Raw genomic sequence first — 18,551 nt, 5'->3', positions numbered from 1 at the left:
TATACATGAGCTTACACACCTAAATCACTTTAAAACTAAAGACCTTGCCCATTTTCCCATGGTATCCAGTTGAGTATTTAAGGTAAGAAGTGCTCTAAGTGCAAAATCGCACTTTTGACCTATGTGTACATGGGCTGTTCATGTTAAATTACATTTTATTATAAGAAACTGGCAGAGCCATGGTCAGCTAGCTGTAGAATTCAGGCCTCATTAACATTGCACCACAGCACATTCTCAGGGTTGCTGTCTTTCTTGTTATAATACCTTTTAATTAGCAGCAATGCCAGGTTGTTGGCAACAATCCTCTTTTATTCTTTGAAAGTTATCAGCAGACTTGAGTTGGCCGTAACAGATTTGCTGAACTATATCATCCTATGTAATGCCTTGTGGGGGGCAGAATGTAGCACAGTACGCTGGAGATCTGTGCTTCTCTTTGCAGGGTTGTGAGTTTTAATGCTGTGGCTGGCAGAGTAAACACATTAGCACTGAGCCCTGGAGCAAAGCCCTTCACCCCAAGGTGCTTGAGGAAGGCCAGATGCTGACTGACCCTGCGCTCTGACCTCAACTGTTCCTCATTAGTATGTCACTTTTGACAAAAGCATCTGCTCAATAAATTTATGCTGTACATTCATCTAAATTGCAGTCGGATATCACTGAATATCATGAAGCACATGACAGAGGAGGTTAATTTTTATTGTATTTATTCTAAAACATATTCTAACACTATTTGTTTTAAAAATGTGTCCTGAGAATGACCTTTTTCATTCTATTAAAAACCCTTTTCGTGGTGTGCACTTGTGGTTACTGATTGTATTTGATGACAGACACACTAGTGTATCCACAGACAACAGAAGAGAACTTTGTAATTTGGTGAATAAGAGGTTCCAATCAATGATATTTGACCCAATAACTGTTACTGACCAATCCTCTGTTTCTTATACACTAATGATGAAATTCTGGAACTGAGTAACAGTTGAATCCATGAGCAAACTGGCACACAATTCATCCAAATGAATTATGATACAAAATGATCTTGTTTCCTTCATCCAGGGCTTCACAATAGTGGTTCCAGAGGAAAAAGAAAAAAATGCCCTTTAAAAGCAAGACTGTAATTTCTGGAATTAGAAAGTTGTACTTCAAATAATAGTTTAATATGTGCAGCAGATGTAGAAGAACATTTAACGGAATAAATAGTGTGCTGGTCCTTGCACGTTGGGGATTTACAGGAATCCAGATTCCAGGGTTTCATTCCTACAGTATAACTGGAAGAAAACTAAATTACTTACAGAGAAGGATTGAAAATGGAAGTACTGTTAGTGTTAGCAGTCAATGTAACTTCTAAATTTACATTAATATATAATATGTTCCTTTTAATATCTCAAAAAACATAGAGATAAATGGATATGATTATCTGATGAAAACATGGCATCATAAAGAGCATTTCATCAGAATAGAATGTCCAGCTCGCACGCCAAGTTGTGCCAGGCGGGGAAGTACAGTATACAGCATGGACTGTATGCTCAGGGTGAACTGTCCCGTAGGTCTGCCCCGGTCATGAGAAAGGGTTGAGAAAATCAACAGGGAAGAACCAACAGCCTAGGAAGTGTGGGGGAAAAGTGTTGGTCTGCAGGGTCACATTGTGAAAACCAAGAGTGCAGTATGGACCACAAACCAAGACCCTATGACGGGATCAATGACAGATGTTAAATAAGGCCATGGCGGATTCTATTGTGGCAAATTTCCCCAGCTTCTGACTCATGTTACTAGGAATGCAATGTCTTTTCTGCATTGTCTTAGGCCATACCAATCTTTTTTTTTTTTTTTTTTTTGACCATTCTGTAAATGGGTTTAAAAATTAAATGTGGCACTCTGTGTTGTGGTGTTATTGGGCCCCCTGGTGATCACCGATGGTTCTGCAGCTTCAGAGTGCTCCCCTACAGGAATCTGAAAGAGGCTTGAGAGAACAGAGGATACAGGTTATGCCTGAATAAAGTGCACTAACAAGAGAAATTGCAGCTTGTGTATATATGTTTTTCCCTTCCTTAACTATAAGTGTTGATTTTCATTAAATCCCTTATTAAACTGATCTGATTTGGAGTAAATTAAAACATAAAAAACACCAAATATAGGTGTCTTATTCAGATTGATCGATAAAGAACTGCTTACCTGTATAACCCATACTTTCTGACAATATAAGTACCTAGATGACTCTGTGAACTCAGCTTAATTCTATATTAGCTAATCAATAGTGTTAAGTAGCTACGCCTGCTAAGCACATGAACTTGTGTGCAAGTGCTGGTAATTTGAGTAAGTTTACATATCAGATGGCAAATAATTCAGTATGACAACCAAAGTATTGTTTGTTCCATCTTCATAAAGAGAATATGTAGTGAAAAATCATAAGAATAAAGAATTAAATATATTGCTCAAGAACTGGAAGACAAAAGTGAGAAAATTGTGATTTATATTTGACCCAGAATTGCACATACCATCCAGGTATTCTGCAGTCTACAGTATTATTTTGTAATTGGATAATGTTGGTTGTGCAGAATATATTGGAGTAAAAGGTTATTTGCCTGTCGTATCCCTGAAAGCAGAGAGAACATGCCGCATGCCTGTGGTGTCCATGATAGCAGAGAGAACATGCCTCATGCCTGTCGTATACCTGACAGCAGAGAGAACATGTAGCATGCCTGTCATATACCTGACAGCAGAGAGAACATGCTGCATGCCTGTCATATACCTGACAGCAGAGAGAACATGCTGCATGCCTGTCATATACCTGACAGCAGAGAGAACATGCTGCATGCCTGTCGTATACCTGACAGCAGAGAGAACATGTTACATGCCTGTGGCACCCCTGACAGCAGAGAGAACATGCCACATGCCTGTGGTGTCTATGATAGCAGAGAGAACATGCCTCATGCCTGTCGTATACCTGACAGCAGAGAGAACATGCTGCATGCCCGTGGTACTCCTGACAGCAGAGAGAACATGCCACATGCCTGTGGTGTCTATGATAGCAGAGAGAACATGCCTCATGCCTGTCGTATACCTGACAGCAGAGAGAACATGCTGCATGCCTGTGGTGTCCATGCTAGCAGAGAGAACATGCCCCATGCCTGTCGTATACCTGACAGCAGAGAGAACATGCCGCATGCCTCCTGCCGGCTTAAACAAGCAAGAGAGTGAAGGACTGGTGTGATGCAGCATCCAAGCCCCTCCACATAGATACTGAGACAGGGATCAGAGTTCCTATCAGACCTCCTGCATGAAGCGTGATGGCTGAACAGCATAAGGTTGCAGGTTTCATCCTAAAGTAGAGTGCTGGTGCTAATTGCTTTTCCAGGGTGTTCAACTTCAATCAAGAGAAGGAAAGAAAACAAGGCAAGGAAGCGAAGGCAACAGGGTGACCACATGATCACCTGACTGCACAAGTGTGTCTGCCATTGACCCGGATCACCGCTCTGGTTTATGGGCAATTATCTATAATCTCCACTGTAAGAGCTATGAAATGATATTCAAAGCACACACAACTCCATGGTGAAGCATGTCACTGCAAGAGATACTGAAACAATAATTGCAGGAAATTTTATAATTAAAAATATAAAAGTTTAACCTTTTAATATATATTAAATACTCCTCCATGTTTCAAGAAAGCTGATAATGATTTGAATTACCCCCTAGTTGTCATGCCCTGCTCGTCGGCTCCTCCTGTGTGCCACGCCCCCTGCCTACCCACGTGTGTCTCCCGGATTGTACCCAGCTGTGTCTGATTATTTTCAATCAGTCCTGTGTATTTCAGTCCGTGTCTTACCCGAGTCCTGTGTCCGTCATTGATGTTCATCGATGTTTGTTTGCGTGAGATCCCCGTATTCCCGATTAAACCCCGTTCGTCCCGTATCCTGCCTGCCTGCTTCCTCCTTCCGCACAATCGCCGGTCTCCGCCGCGCTCGCGCACCACGTCCCGTGACACTAGTATATAATGGTTCCTAAAAAAATGAGTAAAACTGAATTTTAATATAAATCATAAAATGCTGCTCTAAAGCGTAACTCAGGCAAAGCACACAGAAATTAATGAGCTTTATTTATGATTCTGGGAAGGTGGGGGTGAGGTGTACAATACTGCTTTAAAAACATATGCCAGGGCCTCTGGACATTACCCACAATGCCCGTCACATCATACGTGAATCCAGATCACAGGATTCCGCCTTTCTGCGGGCACCCTGATTCACCTAAGCCCAGTGGCTAACAGCTGCTTAGCTGCTGTCCTCTGTTTGCTGGGAATGAGGGCACATTAAGTCTGTTTGCTCCTGCTCTGAGAGTCCCTTTGGAAGCTTTACAGAGGAAAAAAGCTGTTCAATAATTCAGAAAGAGCCCCCTCCGGCTCTACCTGCTCGGCTAATTATTCTGCTCTAAATAAAAACGCATATTGTGGTGACTGAAGCAGCAGTTATGTAAGACAGAGGACCTTTGACCTCTGACCTCTGAACCCCATCTACAAGAAAGCAGGGTGGAAGCAGGCCCATTGGCTCAGCAACAGAACAAGTCACTGTTCAAGTCACTGGCAGGAAATCTTCTTGGTGTTTCACAGGCTTCAGCTTTTGTGTCTCGCTGTCATTAAGGAAAGTGATCCTTCACGTCTCTGTCCCTCTTCACACCTGAGGAAACTGGTAAAGCCGCAGATAAAGAGCAAATATTGAGCAGAGTGTTATGGTCTGTGTTAGGGGTTAGTGTTATAGTCTGTGTTAGGGGTTAGTGTTATGGTCTGTGTTAGGGGTTAGTGTTATGGCCTGTGTTAGGGGTTAGTGTTATGGTCTGTGTTAGGGGTTAGTGTTATGGTCTGTGTTAGGGGTTAGTGTTATGGTCTGTGTTAAGGGTTAGTGTTATGGTCTGTGTTAAGGGTTAGTGTTATGGTCTGTGTTAAGGGTTAGTGTTATGGTCTGTGTTAGGGGTTAGTGTTATGGTCTGTGTTAGGGGTTAGTGTTATGGTCTGTGTTAGGGGTTAGTGTTATGGTCTGTGTTAGGGGTTAGTGTTATGGTCTGTGTTAAGGGTTAGTGTTATGGCTTGTGTTAAGGGTTAGTGTTATGGTCTGTGTTAGGGGTTAGTGTTATGGTCTGTGTTAGGGGTTAGTGTTATGGTCTGTGTTAAGGGTTAGTGTTATGGTCTGTGTTAAGGGTCAGTGTTATGGTCTGTGTTAAGGGTCAGTGTTATGGTCTGTGTTAAGGGTCAGTGTTATGGTCTGTGTTAGGGGTTAGGGTTATGGTCTGTGTTAGGGGTTAGTGTTATGGCCTGTGTTAGGGGTTAGGGTTATGGCTAGTCTTATAGTTAGTGGTAAACCCTTTGCTGTAAACATCTCGTTCTCTGGCTCATGTCAGTGGTGCCCATGTGAATCTGGATCTGCTTTGGTTCGGTTTTGACCTGTTGAGTTCCGGTACCCGGCCTGCCCGGCCTGCCCGGTACTGCCCGGTTCCATATCCACCCAGGTCCTCGACCATCACTGCGAGCTGCAGGACCCCCTGCGAGTAACGAAAACTGACCCCCGCTGTGAAAGGCCAGGGGGTGTGTGAGGGTCTGTCTATCTATCTATCTATCTATCTATCTATCTATCTATCTATCTATCTATCTATCTATCTATCTATCTATCTATCATCCTTCTTATTCTTATTATTGTTTAGATTAATTGATTTTATTTTCATTCTATTATTATTTCTGTTATTAGATTTTATTTATTTGTTTGTTAATTTGTTTATTTTTAGCTAATTTACCCCTTATCCTTTATAAGGAACTAGTTAGACAACAATATATAGTATTTTACTGAAAACAGATTATATATCTTTTCTCATAAAGAGTTTATATTGTCGTTTATTTGATACCCTTTCTGTCATTTAATTTAGTTCTCTTTAACATGTTTGTCATATTACTTTTCCTTCTTGCTACATAGCGTTCATCGTGTTTGATGGAGTCTGTCTATCTGTCTATCTGTCTGTCTGTCTGTCTCTGTCTGTCTGTCTGTCTGTCTGTGCAGTTGTAGCATAAGCAATTTCCCTATGGGATCAATAAAGTTTTTTCTGATTCTGATTATTATTATTATTATTATATTTATTAGGAGTCCAAGCAGCAATAGCTCAAAGATTCATATTGTTTTTTTCCTGATTATTATTTTTTTTAATCCAAATGTAATATTGCTGCTTTTAGCAACAAATCGATGTGCCTTTATTGCCAGTACTGTGTTCACACACATTCATCACAAATCGTCATTAAGCTATTAGGCCATTTGGTTCCCAAATGTGTGAGGTCCCAACCTTCTGGGCCTGGCCACTTGGGGCTTGAACCCCAGTATATTTAAATATAGTTTTATTATTGATATAGTTTTATCTAGTCTATTATTATTATTATTATTATTATTAAGGCTGGACACCGAGGCCTGCTGCCCTGTGCCTCAGCCCCGCTTGAGTATCCATTCTGGGGACAGCAGTCGGCCTGCCAAAGCAGGCAGCCATCTGCATTTGCCAGCACAGCATGAGCTGTTCACGCGATGTCATGCCCGTATTACCATGTGACGGCATGACAGCACCAGCAGAGCATGTTAGCGGAGCATGGAAGCTGTAACATGGCAGGGCTTCCCGGCTCCCTGAATCGGGCACCACTCGCCCAGCAGGGTGACACTTGGGCTGTCGTGAGCACAGACGACTGAGTGCACAGACGACGAGCGCAGAGACGGCAGGAAGAAGCTAGAGTAGCCGCCCAGCTGCGGTTCTCATCTCCACACTGACAGGAAGAGGACAGCAGTGTGCAGCAGGGCAGCGGGAAGACAGCGGCCCCCAATTCTGCCTGTATTCATATCACAGCTCACACACATGAAGCACGGAATCAACGTGTGAGTTAGCACTTGCCCCCCAGTGGTGTTTAAGCAGTGAAGGTAGGAGGGGTGCGGGTTCAAGCCCCAAAGTGAGATCCCGCAATTGAAGGACACTTAAGTGGGACAATTAAGGTTAAAGCTAAACAACAAACGCATACGATTCTTTGCATAGAATTTTCTGGAAGATGTTGGCTAAATAATCATGAGTGTAGCAATCCACCCATCTTTCTTATTGCAAAATGCACCTCATAATGAGCCATAATGTGAATAATGAAATCTGGCATATTACTAAGATACTTCGTTATAAGGTGCATTTTTCCCACAGCGTTTCATCCTGTACTACTGGCACCTTGGACTTTCTCTGTCAGAACTGCTACTCCGGGGACCCAGGTCAGATAGCTGCATGGTACGTATAATGGAGAGCAGAGCGGACCATCTAGTCAACTAAATTACAGTATTTTAGCTGTTGTAACAGCAGTGAAGTCAATAACAGCTACGATGAAGTCAATTGAGTGAAAACAGCCTGACATGATGGATCTAACACACAGGTTTTAGGTCTTTCCCCGTTCACCGCAGTTTGTACTGTGATTTTCAACTGTGAGAAAGATGTTGCACTCAATCTTCGCAGTTAATTGTCTTTTTGCCAAATCGAGGCACTCAGCTTTCCCATGCAAATTCAACAGATGCATTTTTTATCGTCCTACATAGATCAAATGGCTTAAGAAAGCAAAATAACATTAAAGCAAATCACTCACCGCTAAGAAGTGCAAGTGTGGTTGATGCTGCAGACACACACACACACACAGACGCACACACACATTTTTAATTTGCCGTCACCTGCATCTAAAGCATAAATATCCCAACCCCTAAATCACCATGCTTTTTCATTACCGTCAACATCGGCATCACTACCACATTTTAAAAGCGCTTTCTTCCCCTCCACGGCCATGACGGGTTTGAGTGGCGGTCCGTGTTACTGGGCACTGGGTCCCATCCCCATCCCTGGCGATACTGTACTGTAGGAGTCTCCAGCCACCCCCCCCCCTTTTTGTAAACTCCAGCCTGGTATGTAACCCCAACATTTACTCTATACTATTGCTGTTCATATTTACACCATAACCTCACCACCTGGCACATGTTGCTTGTTTAAAGAAACACACCTGAAATTGCTAAGGTTATTTATCTTTATTTTTTTCTGTACAACAGCAGGGCACAACCTGAGGCAACAAAATGTCAACAGGAGCCCTTCAGATTAATAGCAATTTACAGCATGACTCCAAATCATAGTTTCTGCTCTTAGGAGGTGTCACTCCAGCCACTGGCTACCACACTTCTCAGGACCCCTATGGCAATAATTACTGGGTGTCCTTTCTGGGCGAGACCTGCACAGCTGCACCTACATGTGGGAGACCATCTCCCGCTTCTTCACAAACCCCATATACGCCTCTCCGGCCCGGCAAGGCTGTAAGTACCGCTGTCAGAGGCAATTCAGACGGTCTGTAGAATAATAGAAGGAACAAAGGTCAACGGAGAGCTAGAGGAAGCACCTTCCAGCAGACACCTAAACATGGAAAAGCTACACAAACAAATATAAGCTGGACATCACCAGGACTCGTGGCCGTGTAAAGCGAAGATCCTGCTCATTCCCTAAAGCCAAGATCCAAAAAACAATTAATCATCAGCAGTGTTTTGAATATTGTTCGCTGTATATTTTTGAGACCCTTTGATTGTGTGTAATGAAAGTTCTTTCCCCCATGAGACAATTCGTGCAAGGCCATTATGGGGTGGCTGCTACATCTGTCACGTTGCAGGGATCTTTTATGACCCCAGAGAATCAGGACCTCGGTTTTATGTCTCATCCGAAGGATGGCACCATTTTACAGCACAGTGTCCAGTTTTCCGTTTTTGTCATCTTTGGCTGCATGTCGCAGTGGATGGTTTTCAGCATATCAGCAGAACTGCCCCTTTGCTGTGGTGCCTGTACGTCAGAGAACGCTGCAATATCATTTGATGCAATATGCTCATCAGTGCAGGATTTGTCTTGTGCGGTTCTGCAGAACAGGTTGACATATGAGAGGTTAATCCAAAGTATGACCATGAAAAATTATCATTTAAATTTGGCCTATGACATTGATGCTTCATACACACTTGGTACACACACACATATGCACACAACCTATGAGGGGGGGTAGTTAAGGACAATTCCAGAGGCCCTACAAAAATAGGAATACGCTTGGAATGGTCTGAGTTGGGGGTCCAACATGAATTGCTTCCAAAATTTCTGAAGACGCCTGTGAATATTCATAGGCTACACACACAGACACACCATGATCTGGAATCCCAGTCTGCTCAGCCTTGGCACATAGTGGGACCCATGTCAGCTGGGAAACTCGTCAGGGCTTAGATATTAATTTAATGCATCGTGCACTTTTAATTGAGTTACAAAATAAGTTAATTATGTTCTTGCAATAATTTGTAATCTAATTAAACAAAAAAGCTTCCATTTATAAATATCAGCAAACAGCATATGTTTCCATTAATTCATAATTTCTGAAACTTCAAACTACAAATTCAAAGACAGAAAATTTTTAATTAACCTTATTTATATGAATGAGTACGCCTACTTTAGTTGAGTGTTAAACGGCTGTAAACCGGCAATCTCTGATTTATTTGAAGAAGTAGCGTTTTATTCACATCAAGGGGCAAAAGCAAATAACTTGATAATTTTTCATTGGTACAATTAGTCCCACAAGCAGTTGATTAAGTCTTAAGTAAAATCATTCGGTTTAAGGTTGTGTTAACTGTATCACTCTCTCGGTGCAGAATAACTAATGAGGAGCTGGACAAGCTTGGCTGGGTTTCCTGCAGGCTTTCATGTTTGGCCTAATAAGGCTTCATTTATATTCTTTGATTGTTCAGATAAAACTGATATATGGCAGTACCTCTCCTACCCACATTCATGTACAAGTACACAGAGCATTGAAATACTGCTTCTCTTGGGCACAAAACTACAAACACACCAGTGCGGATCAGAGGTGGCAATTTCAGGTTCAGAAAGTAAAAATCCAGACCATGATTTACTTTCAACCAACCAGTTGAGTTCTCTGTGACTGTGACTCTTTATGCTCAGCTGGTTGATTGAAAGTAAATCATGGTCTGGATTTTTACTTTCTGGACCTGAAATTGCCACCTCTGGTGCTGGTATGGAGCAGGGTTTCTATCCCACCTGATGAGTTACTATCTGGCTGAGATCAAGTGAGGTTCATCAAAGACCAGGTAGGATAGAAATGGATACTGGCACACCGAGATCAAGGTTACCTACCCCCGGAGAACCTAGACCAGGGGTCACTATGAACATGGTGCCCACGTGGCACCAGGATGACCCCAAGGACCATGAGTCGCCCGTGGACCTGTTCTAAAAATAGTACAACTCACCAGTGAGCAGCATCTAAATTTTAATTTTATCGTGCTGCTATTCTTCTTTAATCACATTTGCATTTATATAGATTTGAAAATGACAATATCTAAAAAAAAGCATTTAAGACATGTTTATTATACATGACATTTAGATAAGTTTAGGAGGGCGTTTCAAACTGGTAGCCCTTCGTATGGCTCAGTACCCGTGAAGTAGCTCTCAGTTTCAAAAACGTTGGTGACCCCTGATCTAGACAAACCGTACATACGTATCCTAAACCGTTAAATGTTTATGCGGCCTCCAGGGGCGTGGCGGCGCTGTTACAAAATCTCACAGCTATGCTTGATCACCTTTGAACGGGAAATACCCTTGTTGTTATTTCCGGAAGTGAACTCTGCAGTTGTTGGAGTAACGATGGCGAGTTCTTCGGGAAAGCAAGGCTCCAAAAATGCCGCGAAGTCCGGATCCGGCGCAGGCTCGGGCAGCAGCAGCTCCGGTGGTGGAAGCGGGGGCGCCATGAACAGCATGTCCGGCTCCGGGGGCGCCGTATCCCTAACCGGCGGCCTGAATAAGAAGAAAAAGCCGTTTCTGGGCATGCCTGCGCCACTGGGCTATGTGCCCGGGCTCGGTAGAGGGTAAGGGATCTTCTGTGTTGCACCAACATTTACATGCACGAAGAAGTTGTTTATATATATTTATATATATGCGTCACGAATTACGCGTATCTTTGGTTTTAAACATTGCTTTTGTAGGCCGCTGCACATGATCGGATAACACGTACTGCGGTAGCAGCACATGTAGTTTGTTTGCGATCGGTGTTAGTATATAGATATATATCATTCAGATCTCTTCTACATTATTTGTGCAGTGGTCTGCATATATTTGATGTAGTTTTTTAGTTTGCAATAATTGTAAAAGGTTACTCATTTTGTCACAAAATGTGAAGAATTTCTTGAGATTTAAAGCTGTGTGTTTTTATTAGTTATTGTTTTATTCGTAACGCCAGGAAAGAGTCTAAGTAAACTTATAAACTTTGCTGCTATTTCCAGGGCCACCGGTTTCACAACTCGGTCCGATATCGGTCCCGCTCGTGATGCCAACGACCCAGTGGATGATCGACATGCGCCACCGGGGAAGAGGACGGTCGGTGACCAGATGAAAAAAAACCAGGCTGACGATGACGACGAAGATCTCAACGACACCAATTATGATGAGGTACTGTGCGGTTTAACGCCGCCCTAACGCCACGAGTAGAAGTGCGGGGAAGAAGCTAACATCGCTATTATCCGCGAGGACAGTATCCTGAAACCATAAGGGAAAAACTCATCCATGCTACTGTATCCTGTCTGCAGTTCAATGGCTATGCAGGCAGTCTGTTCTCCAGCGGCCCGTACGAGAAAGATGACGAAGAAGCCGATGCCATCTATGCGGCCCTGGACAAGAGAATGGACGAGCGTCGCAAAGAGCGGAGGTATAAATTGTCAAGCGCGCCATTGAGCCGTCTCCGTCCGTGATGGTGGCCTGGCACCCTCAATGGCTTCTCTTATTCTTAACCCCAGGGAACAGCGGGAAAAGGAGGAGATTGAGAAGTACCGTATGGAGCGCCCCAAAATTCAGCAGCAGTTTTCCGATCTCAAGGTGTGTGTGCCGGCCTCACTGGTGGGGGCTGATGGTCAGATGGGATATTTGGATGTAATTGTTCTTCTAGTTCCGTTTGCTGTTTAGCTTGTTGCTGCAGATGCTCTGATAGGTCTTGTTGTCCACCAATAGGAAGGGGCCATAGTGCTAGTTCCTTCAGCTGTGATTGGATAGCCCTCTTTTCTTCCTTTGCAGAGAAAACTGGCTGAGGTCTCAGAAGAGGAGTGGCTCAGTATCCCTGAGGTTGGCGATGCCCGCAACAAGCGGCAAAGGAACCCACGCTACGAGAAACTCACTCCAGTGCCTGACAGCTTCTTCTCCAAGCACCTGCAGACGGGCGATAATCACACAACCGTGGACCCCCGGCAAGGGGTCAGTTGTCACATATGCACCTTACGGTCTTATGGTGTATCTGGTTGGTGCTATGAATCTGATTAACGTTTCTTTTCCTTTCAGCAATTCGGCGGACTTAACACACCCTTCCCAGGTGGTCTGAACACGCCTTACCCTGGGGGCATGACACCGGGCCTCATGACCCCTGGTACTGGGGACCTGGACATGAGGAAGATCGGACAGGCCAGGAACACCCTGATGGACATGAGGCTGAGCCAGGTGCGTGTTCCTCTGATCTGTGCTTCCTCTTTGTTTTTGGTAATTGCGAAGGAAAGCTGGCATTTTGTTTTCAGATTGACAACCATAGTTTCCGATTATGGACACTTAATTTTTACAGTATGTGAAATACTGTACATATAAAAGAAAATAATTCAGTAAAGCAAAAGTGCTTTTAATTTTTTTAATACTGAACTTTCAAAAGTGTAGAGAACAAATAAACATTTATCACTGTGGTCAATAACTGCAATTTAGAACTCAGTTTTTCAACAAATGTAAACAAAGTATTAATACATTTCCACAAGTTGTACGAATGTTATCTTTGCAGTAGATTGGTCCACATCACATAATCCAAGCCATAGTCTTAAGTTCTGCCACGTTGCAATTCTGGCGATAACGCTCATTGTGGATACTGCTGCACCCGGTCACTATAAATTATCATCATATTGCCAAGCACTAATAGGGACAGTATTTCTTGTGCGTTTACAAGTAACCTTCTGATGCGAAGCTCCACGTCTCTCTGCTGGTCAGGTGTCTGATTCTGTGAGCGGGCAGACGGTGGTGGACCCCAAGGGATACCTGACGGACCTCAACTCCATGATTCCTACTTATGGCGGCGACATCAGGTGTGAGGCACGATGTTTTTGTGTGTGATCCCCTAGACCTTTGGATGGGTGGTCATCACTATCTTTCAGACCCTCTTACCCGGTGACTGCTGTGCTGTGCTGTGCTGCACCTAGACTGCAATAAAACTAAAATGTGGTGAATACTCTGTGTGTACCAGTGACATCAAGAAGGCGCGACTTCTGCTGAAGTCCGTGAGGGAGACGAACCCTCACCACCCCCCTGCCTGGATCGCCTCAGCCCGCTTGGAGGAGGTGACAGGCAAGCTACAGGTGGCTAGGAATCTCATCATGAAAGGCACGGAGATGTGCCCCAAGGTGAGTGTCCCTGCCGGGCCTTTGCTGAGGTTAGTGCCATTGCCTGAAGTTCATCGTCAGTCAAATGCAAGCTTTGAGCAATGGAAAGCTGCTAGCATACTGTTGCTCTGTTGCAGGATTATGCAAGGTAATGGCTAGTCTGCTAGCATTCTCCTGTTGACTGAGGGAGGTGATACCGGCTTGCTAACGTGCAGAGTGCTGTGCTCATGTTGCAGAGTGAGGACGTGTGGCTAGAGGCCGCTAGGCTGCAGCCAGGAGACACGGCCAAAGCGGTGGTGGCCCAGGCAGTGCGTCACCTCCCGCAGTCAGTGCGCATCTACATCCGCGCCGCCGAGCTGGAGACTGATGTGCGCGCTAAGAAGCGCGTGCTCAGAAAAGGTACGCGGTAGCATTTGTCTGGTCTGAGAAATGGACAAATGTACTTTCCTATTCCAAGAATCATTGCCGGCATTATAGAAATGATTTGCATACTAAAATACTGCTGTGCGTCCAGCTCTGGAGAACGTGTCAAAGTCTGTGCGTCTATGGAAGACGGCTGTGGAGCTGGAAGAACCGGAGGATGCCAGGATTATGCTGAGCAGGGCTGTGGAGTGTTGCCCTACCAGCGTGGAGGTGAGAAGGCATGCAGTGTTGCACTCCGACACTCTCGCACCTGCAGAGGAACTTGGAGCCGAACTGTCTGTGAGCGGCCATCAGGTTTTGCGTGAAAAGTCGGACAGCCTGACCGGGTTGTGGCCGTATCTCCTGCCAACAGCTGTGGCTGGCCCTGGCCCGGCTGGAGACGTACGAGAACGCCCGTCGAGTACTGAACAAGGCCCGCGAGAACATCCCCACTGACCGGCACATCTGGATCACGGCCGCCAAGCTGGAGGAGGCCAACGGTAACACGCAGATGGTGGAGAAGATCATCGACAGAGCCATCACCTCTCTGCGTGCCAACGGGGTCGAGATCAACCGCGAGCAGTGGATTCAGGTGTGGCCACGCCCCCTCTGTCTCGTTCCCTCCTCTTCTCCTTAGCCCCTTCTCCAGCTGCATGTAGGCTCCTCATTCTCTTAGTGTCCTCTGCTTGCATTCTTACTTAGCCGTCGTCTTCCTTTACCAGCCCTATTTACGCTTCTCCCTTATACGGCTCTGTCAGACCTATTAGTTTCTCCCTGCGCACCGCAGTGCCCCCTCCTGGTGCAGCTCACTTACTGCCTCCATCCCCCCAGGATGCCGAGGAGTGTGACAAAGCGGGCAGTGTGGCCACCTGCCAGGCAGTGATCCGGGCGGTCATCGGCATCGGGATCGAGGAGGAAGACTGCAAGCACACGTGGATGGAGGATGCAGAGAGTGTAAGGCCCTAGTTTGGCAGGGAGGGCTATCACTGCCCGTGCCGCAGTGAAGGAAATACTGCTGCAAGCTGCTTACTGACACTGATCAGAGATTTGTCCTGCGGACAGCGTTGAGTTCCTGTGTCAGGTTCCCTCGCCATGTTCTTGGTGCGTAGGCAAGGCGCTGACGTCCCATGTGTGCCTTTTTGCAGTGCGTAGCTCACGGCGCACTGGAGTGTGCCAGGGCCATTTATGCCCACGCCTTGCAGCAGTTCCCCAGCAAGAAGAGCGTGTGGTTGAGAGCCGCGTACTTCGAGAAGAACCATGGCACGCGGTAAGCCGCCCCAATAACCAGTTCTGCTCCGCAGTGAGCCTCATCATTGCCATGAGATGGTTCCTTCCCCTCTCACCCTCCTCCTCTCCTTGACCTCGCAGTGAGTCCCTGGAGGCCCTGCTGCAGAGAGCGGTGGCCCACTGCCCCAAGGCCGAGGTGCTGTGGCTGATGGGAGCCAAGTCCAAGTGGCTGGCGGGTGACGTGCCCGCCGCCCGCAGCATCCTGGCGCTGGCCTTCCAGGTGGGGCATTGCATTTGCAGGCATGCGTCTGGCGTGTGAGACACTGCGCCTGTTATTGGCGGCTCGTTAACGACGTTCCCTCACCGCCTCAGGCGAACCCCAACAGCGAGGAAATCTGGCTGGCGGCCGTGAAGCTGGAGTCGGAGAACAACGAGTACGAGCGCGCCCGTCGCTTGTTGGCCAAGGCCCGCAGCAGCGCTCCCACTGCCAGGGTACGCAGGGCGGGGCCTTCGTGTAGGGGGAGGGGCCATGGGCATGGCCATCAGGGAGCACTTGGAGAGTGTGGGTGGGTCGGCTTGGCCTTCTAGACCACGTTAGCAGCTCGGTGGCCAATCTCCCATGTCCTCACGTCCTCCTGCAGGTCTTTATGAAGTCTGTGAAGCTGGAATGGGTGCTGGGCAACATCGAGGCGGCCCAGGAGCTGTGCACCGAGGCCCTGAAGCACTATGAGGACTTCCCCAAGCTGTGGATGATGCGGGGCCAAATCGAGGAGCAGTCAGGCAACATGGACAAGGCGCGGGAGGCCTACAACCAGGGCGTGAGTGACTCGGGGTCCTGCCGGTACTGCGGGGGCCTTGGGGCAGCCTGCTGCAGGCTGTGCTCTCTCCATGTTATTGTCAGGATACAGGGAGTTTCCACTTAGAGCCTCCTTGCTGTGATTGGCCGCGTAACGCTCCACCTCCTCATCCCCATGACAGCTGAAGAAGTGCCCCCACTCCATGCCCCTGTGGCTGCTTCTCTCGCGGCTGGAGGAGAAGGCAGGCCAGCTGACCAGGGCCCGTGCCATCCTGGAGAAGTCCCGTCTGAAGAACCCCCAGAACCCAGACCTGTGGTGAGGAGGGGTCAAGACACGTTCAATGGGGCCGTCGTCAAGGGCGTGTGTGAAAAGTGCTGTGTTCAGTGTGCTGTGTGTCTGCGTCAGAGGTGTGACACGCACAGTCCCTGGGGATGGGGCGGGGGGGGTTCCCTGTGCCGCTTGTGTGTGTATCTGACGCCACCTCTGGTCCAGGCTTGAGTCTGTCCGGCTGGAGTACCGGGCTGGGCTGAAGAACATCGCCAACACATTGATGGCCAAGGCCCTGCAGGAGTGCCCCAGCTCAGGTGAGACCCGTGCCGACCTGAACCTCTCGCTGTCTGTGCCCGTGTCCACCCTGAAGTCCTGTTCTACTCATCCTCAGTGTTGGGGCCAGTCGTTCATTAGACTTTAATATTTGTATTGACAGTGAACACTTTGTGGTGAATGTGTTGTCACTTTTGGGGCGGTGAGACCGCAGAAGTGGCAGGCGTGTCGAGCTGGGTGTCCCTGCCGCGTGCTAACGGTGCTTCCTTGCAGGCATCCTGTGGGCGGAGGCCGTCTTCCTGGAGGCGCGGCCCCAGAGGAAGACCAAGAGCGTGGATGCGCTGAAAAAGTGTGAGCACGACCCCCATGTCTTGCTAGCTGTGGCCAAGTACGTCCCGCCGCCCCAACTGGATCTACACCCACGATGCACTGCAAAACATCTTACTCGCACAGTTTTCTGTCTGTCATTCAGATGTTTTAAAAGGCTTTATTTTGTCAAACCCTTTGTAAGAGATCGCCGAAGATGTTTATTGCTCTACTTAAGGAGGTTAAGTTCCTTCATAAAGGTACAGCAGGTTCTTCACACTGTTCCTTTCTTAATCTCCTTCCTCTAATATCTATGGTACCTCCCCTCTCCTCCTGCCGCCACACCTCAGATTGTTCTGGAGTGAGCGGAAGATCACCAAAGCCCGGGAGTGGTTCCAGCGCACGGTGAAGATCGAGCCCGACTTGGGTGACGCCTGGGCCCTGTTCTACAAGTTCGAGCTGCAGCACGGGACGGAGGTGAGCTCACGGGTCACCGTAGTGTGTCTCCTCTCGATATTTCAAGCTGGCTCCGTGCTGAGACCCCTTCCCGTGACACACAGGAGCAGCAGGAGGAAGTGCATAAGCGCTGCGAGAACGCGGAGCCCCGGCACGGCGAGCTGTGGTGCGCGGAGTCCAAGCACATCCTCAACTGGCAGAAGAAGATCGGCGAGATCTTGGTGCTGGTGGCCGCCAAGATCAAAAACACCTTCTGAGCGTTAGGACTCCGCCCTGCGTACGGCAGTCAGGACTCATCCATCTCTCTTCTGGAGAAAAACACTTTCTAATCACTTGCCAGTCATGTTGGTCCCCAGCCCTGCTGTTTACTGAGAATACCTGGTTCTGACTGCCTGTAGACTGTGGACACACCCAGTGTGTGCGATTCCAGACAGGATGCTGTGTGAAATGACGGCTCTCAAGTTGGCGATGGTTTTGGAACCTGCAGCCGGAGTGTTCAGGCCTGGACACATCACTTTGCCTCCCTCAATATTCTGACCAAATCTTGATGTCCTTCATGGTTGATGGACATAGGATTTTTATATTTTTTTCTGTATTTCCTCAACAATTTCTCTCTCTCTCTGATATATTTGGCATTGTGTTCCTTATATGATGTACTCGCAGTTTTGTGTTACGCAAAATGCCGTGTCATTTTGGGATAGCTAGACAAGGTCTTCAAGTTCATACAAATTAAAAAGGTTCTTGTAAAGATTTAGTCTTGCATGTGTAAATACAAGCTCGTTTTTAACTGTTTTCTTGGACACAGATAAGGGTAGTGCTCGCTCTCGTCTTGCTGTACTCCTGTCGTACTTGTAAGCAATTAAGACCTCCTGCTCTTAGCCGTCCATGTTTGGACAGATGGCTGTCGCCTGCCTGCTGTTGTTGGCTTTACATTTGCCTCCTCCGTACATTTTAAGAGGCATGTAGCGGTAGCTTGTCCACAGACTCCAGTTCCTCCATGATCATTGGAAATAAATGGTGTTGATCAAGCCTGTCAGTTTCCGTTTCTTGTCCTGACACCTTTGTCCTTCCACCACCCCCACCTCACCCAGGGTCATTCGTAACACGCTTGTGTTAAGGTTGTATGCAGCTTTCCTGAACACTAGATGGCAGCACTTGCCTACGATTTGGCTCATTGCTTCCCGTAGACCATGTGCAAAGTGCTGGTCCGAAAGCTGAACCCCTGGGAGTGACATTGGCTCTATATTAGTCATTCATCCTGTCGCATAAGCAGTGGCTGTGCAGCAGGACTGGGGTCTGTCACCTGCCATTGCTACTGTGGTTATGGGATGGAAAATGCTGGTCGTTGGCCTTGAGTCATGCACAGGTGCTGCAG

The 18,551-nt window shown here is 46.9% G+C and overlaps 1 protein-coding gene across 1 annotated transcript; it reads left to right on the top strand.

Moving 5' to 3' along the window:
* The first annotated feature begins 10,644 nt into the window (after positions 1 to 10,644).
* prpf6 (PRP6 pre-mRNA processing factor 6 homolog (S. cerevisiae)) lies at positions 10,645 to 18,204 on the top strand. The gene is made up of 21 exons (XM_049023363.1): positions 10,645 to 10,913; positions 11,328 to 11,493; positions 11,631 to 11,749; positions 11,838 to 11,916; positions 12,112 to 12,288; positions 12,373 to 12,528; positions 13,057 to 13,151; positions 13,310 to 13,466; positions 13,682 to 13,844; positions 13,960 to 14,078; positions 14,221 to 14,439; positions 14,679 to 14,801; positions 14,993 to 15,114; positions 15,216 to 15,354; positions 15,447 to 15,566; positions 15,716 to 15,892; positions 16,053 to 16,186; positions 16,364 to 16,455; positions 16,688 to 16,802; positions 17,071 to 17,197; positions 17,281 to 18,204. The coding sequence occupies exons 1-21, from the start codon at positions 10,693 to 10,695 to the stop codon at positions 17,431 to 17,433; spliced, it is 2,973 nt and encodes a 990-aa protein (XP_048879320.1). The 5' UTR covers positions 10,645 to 10,692; the 3' UTR covers positions 17,434 to 18,204.
* Positions 18,205 to 18,551: the final 347 nt, after the last annotated feature.

This window comes from Brienomyrus brachyistius, chromosome 8 (genome assembly GCF_023856365.1).
Source record: "Brienomyrus brachyistius isolate T26 chromosome 8, BBRACH_0.4, whole genome shotgun sequence".
Taxonomy (NCBI): Eukaryota; Metazoa; Chordata; class Actinopteri; order Osteoglossiformes; family Mormyridae; genus Brienomyrus; species Brienomyrus brachyistius.
The sequence above is the reverse complement of the archived record's forward strand: the minus strand, read 5'-3'. Positions and strand labels throughout refer to the sequence as shown.

Bases quoted from the DNA above. Each gene is read 5' to 3' on its own strand.
- prpf6 (XM_049023363.1), top strand. From the start codon at position 10,693: ATGGCGAGTTCTTCGGGAAAGCAAGGCTCCAAAAATGCCGCGAAGTCC. The intron at 11,750-11,837 runs GTATAAATTGTC...TCTTAACCCCAG, and splicing joins GAGCGTCGCAAAGAGCGGAG to GGAACAGCGGGAAAAGGAGG. The intron at 12,529-13,056 runs GTGCGTGTTCCT...TCTGCTGGTCAG, and splicing joins TGGACATGAGGCTGAGCCAG to GTGTCTGATTCTGTGAGCGG.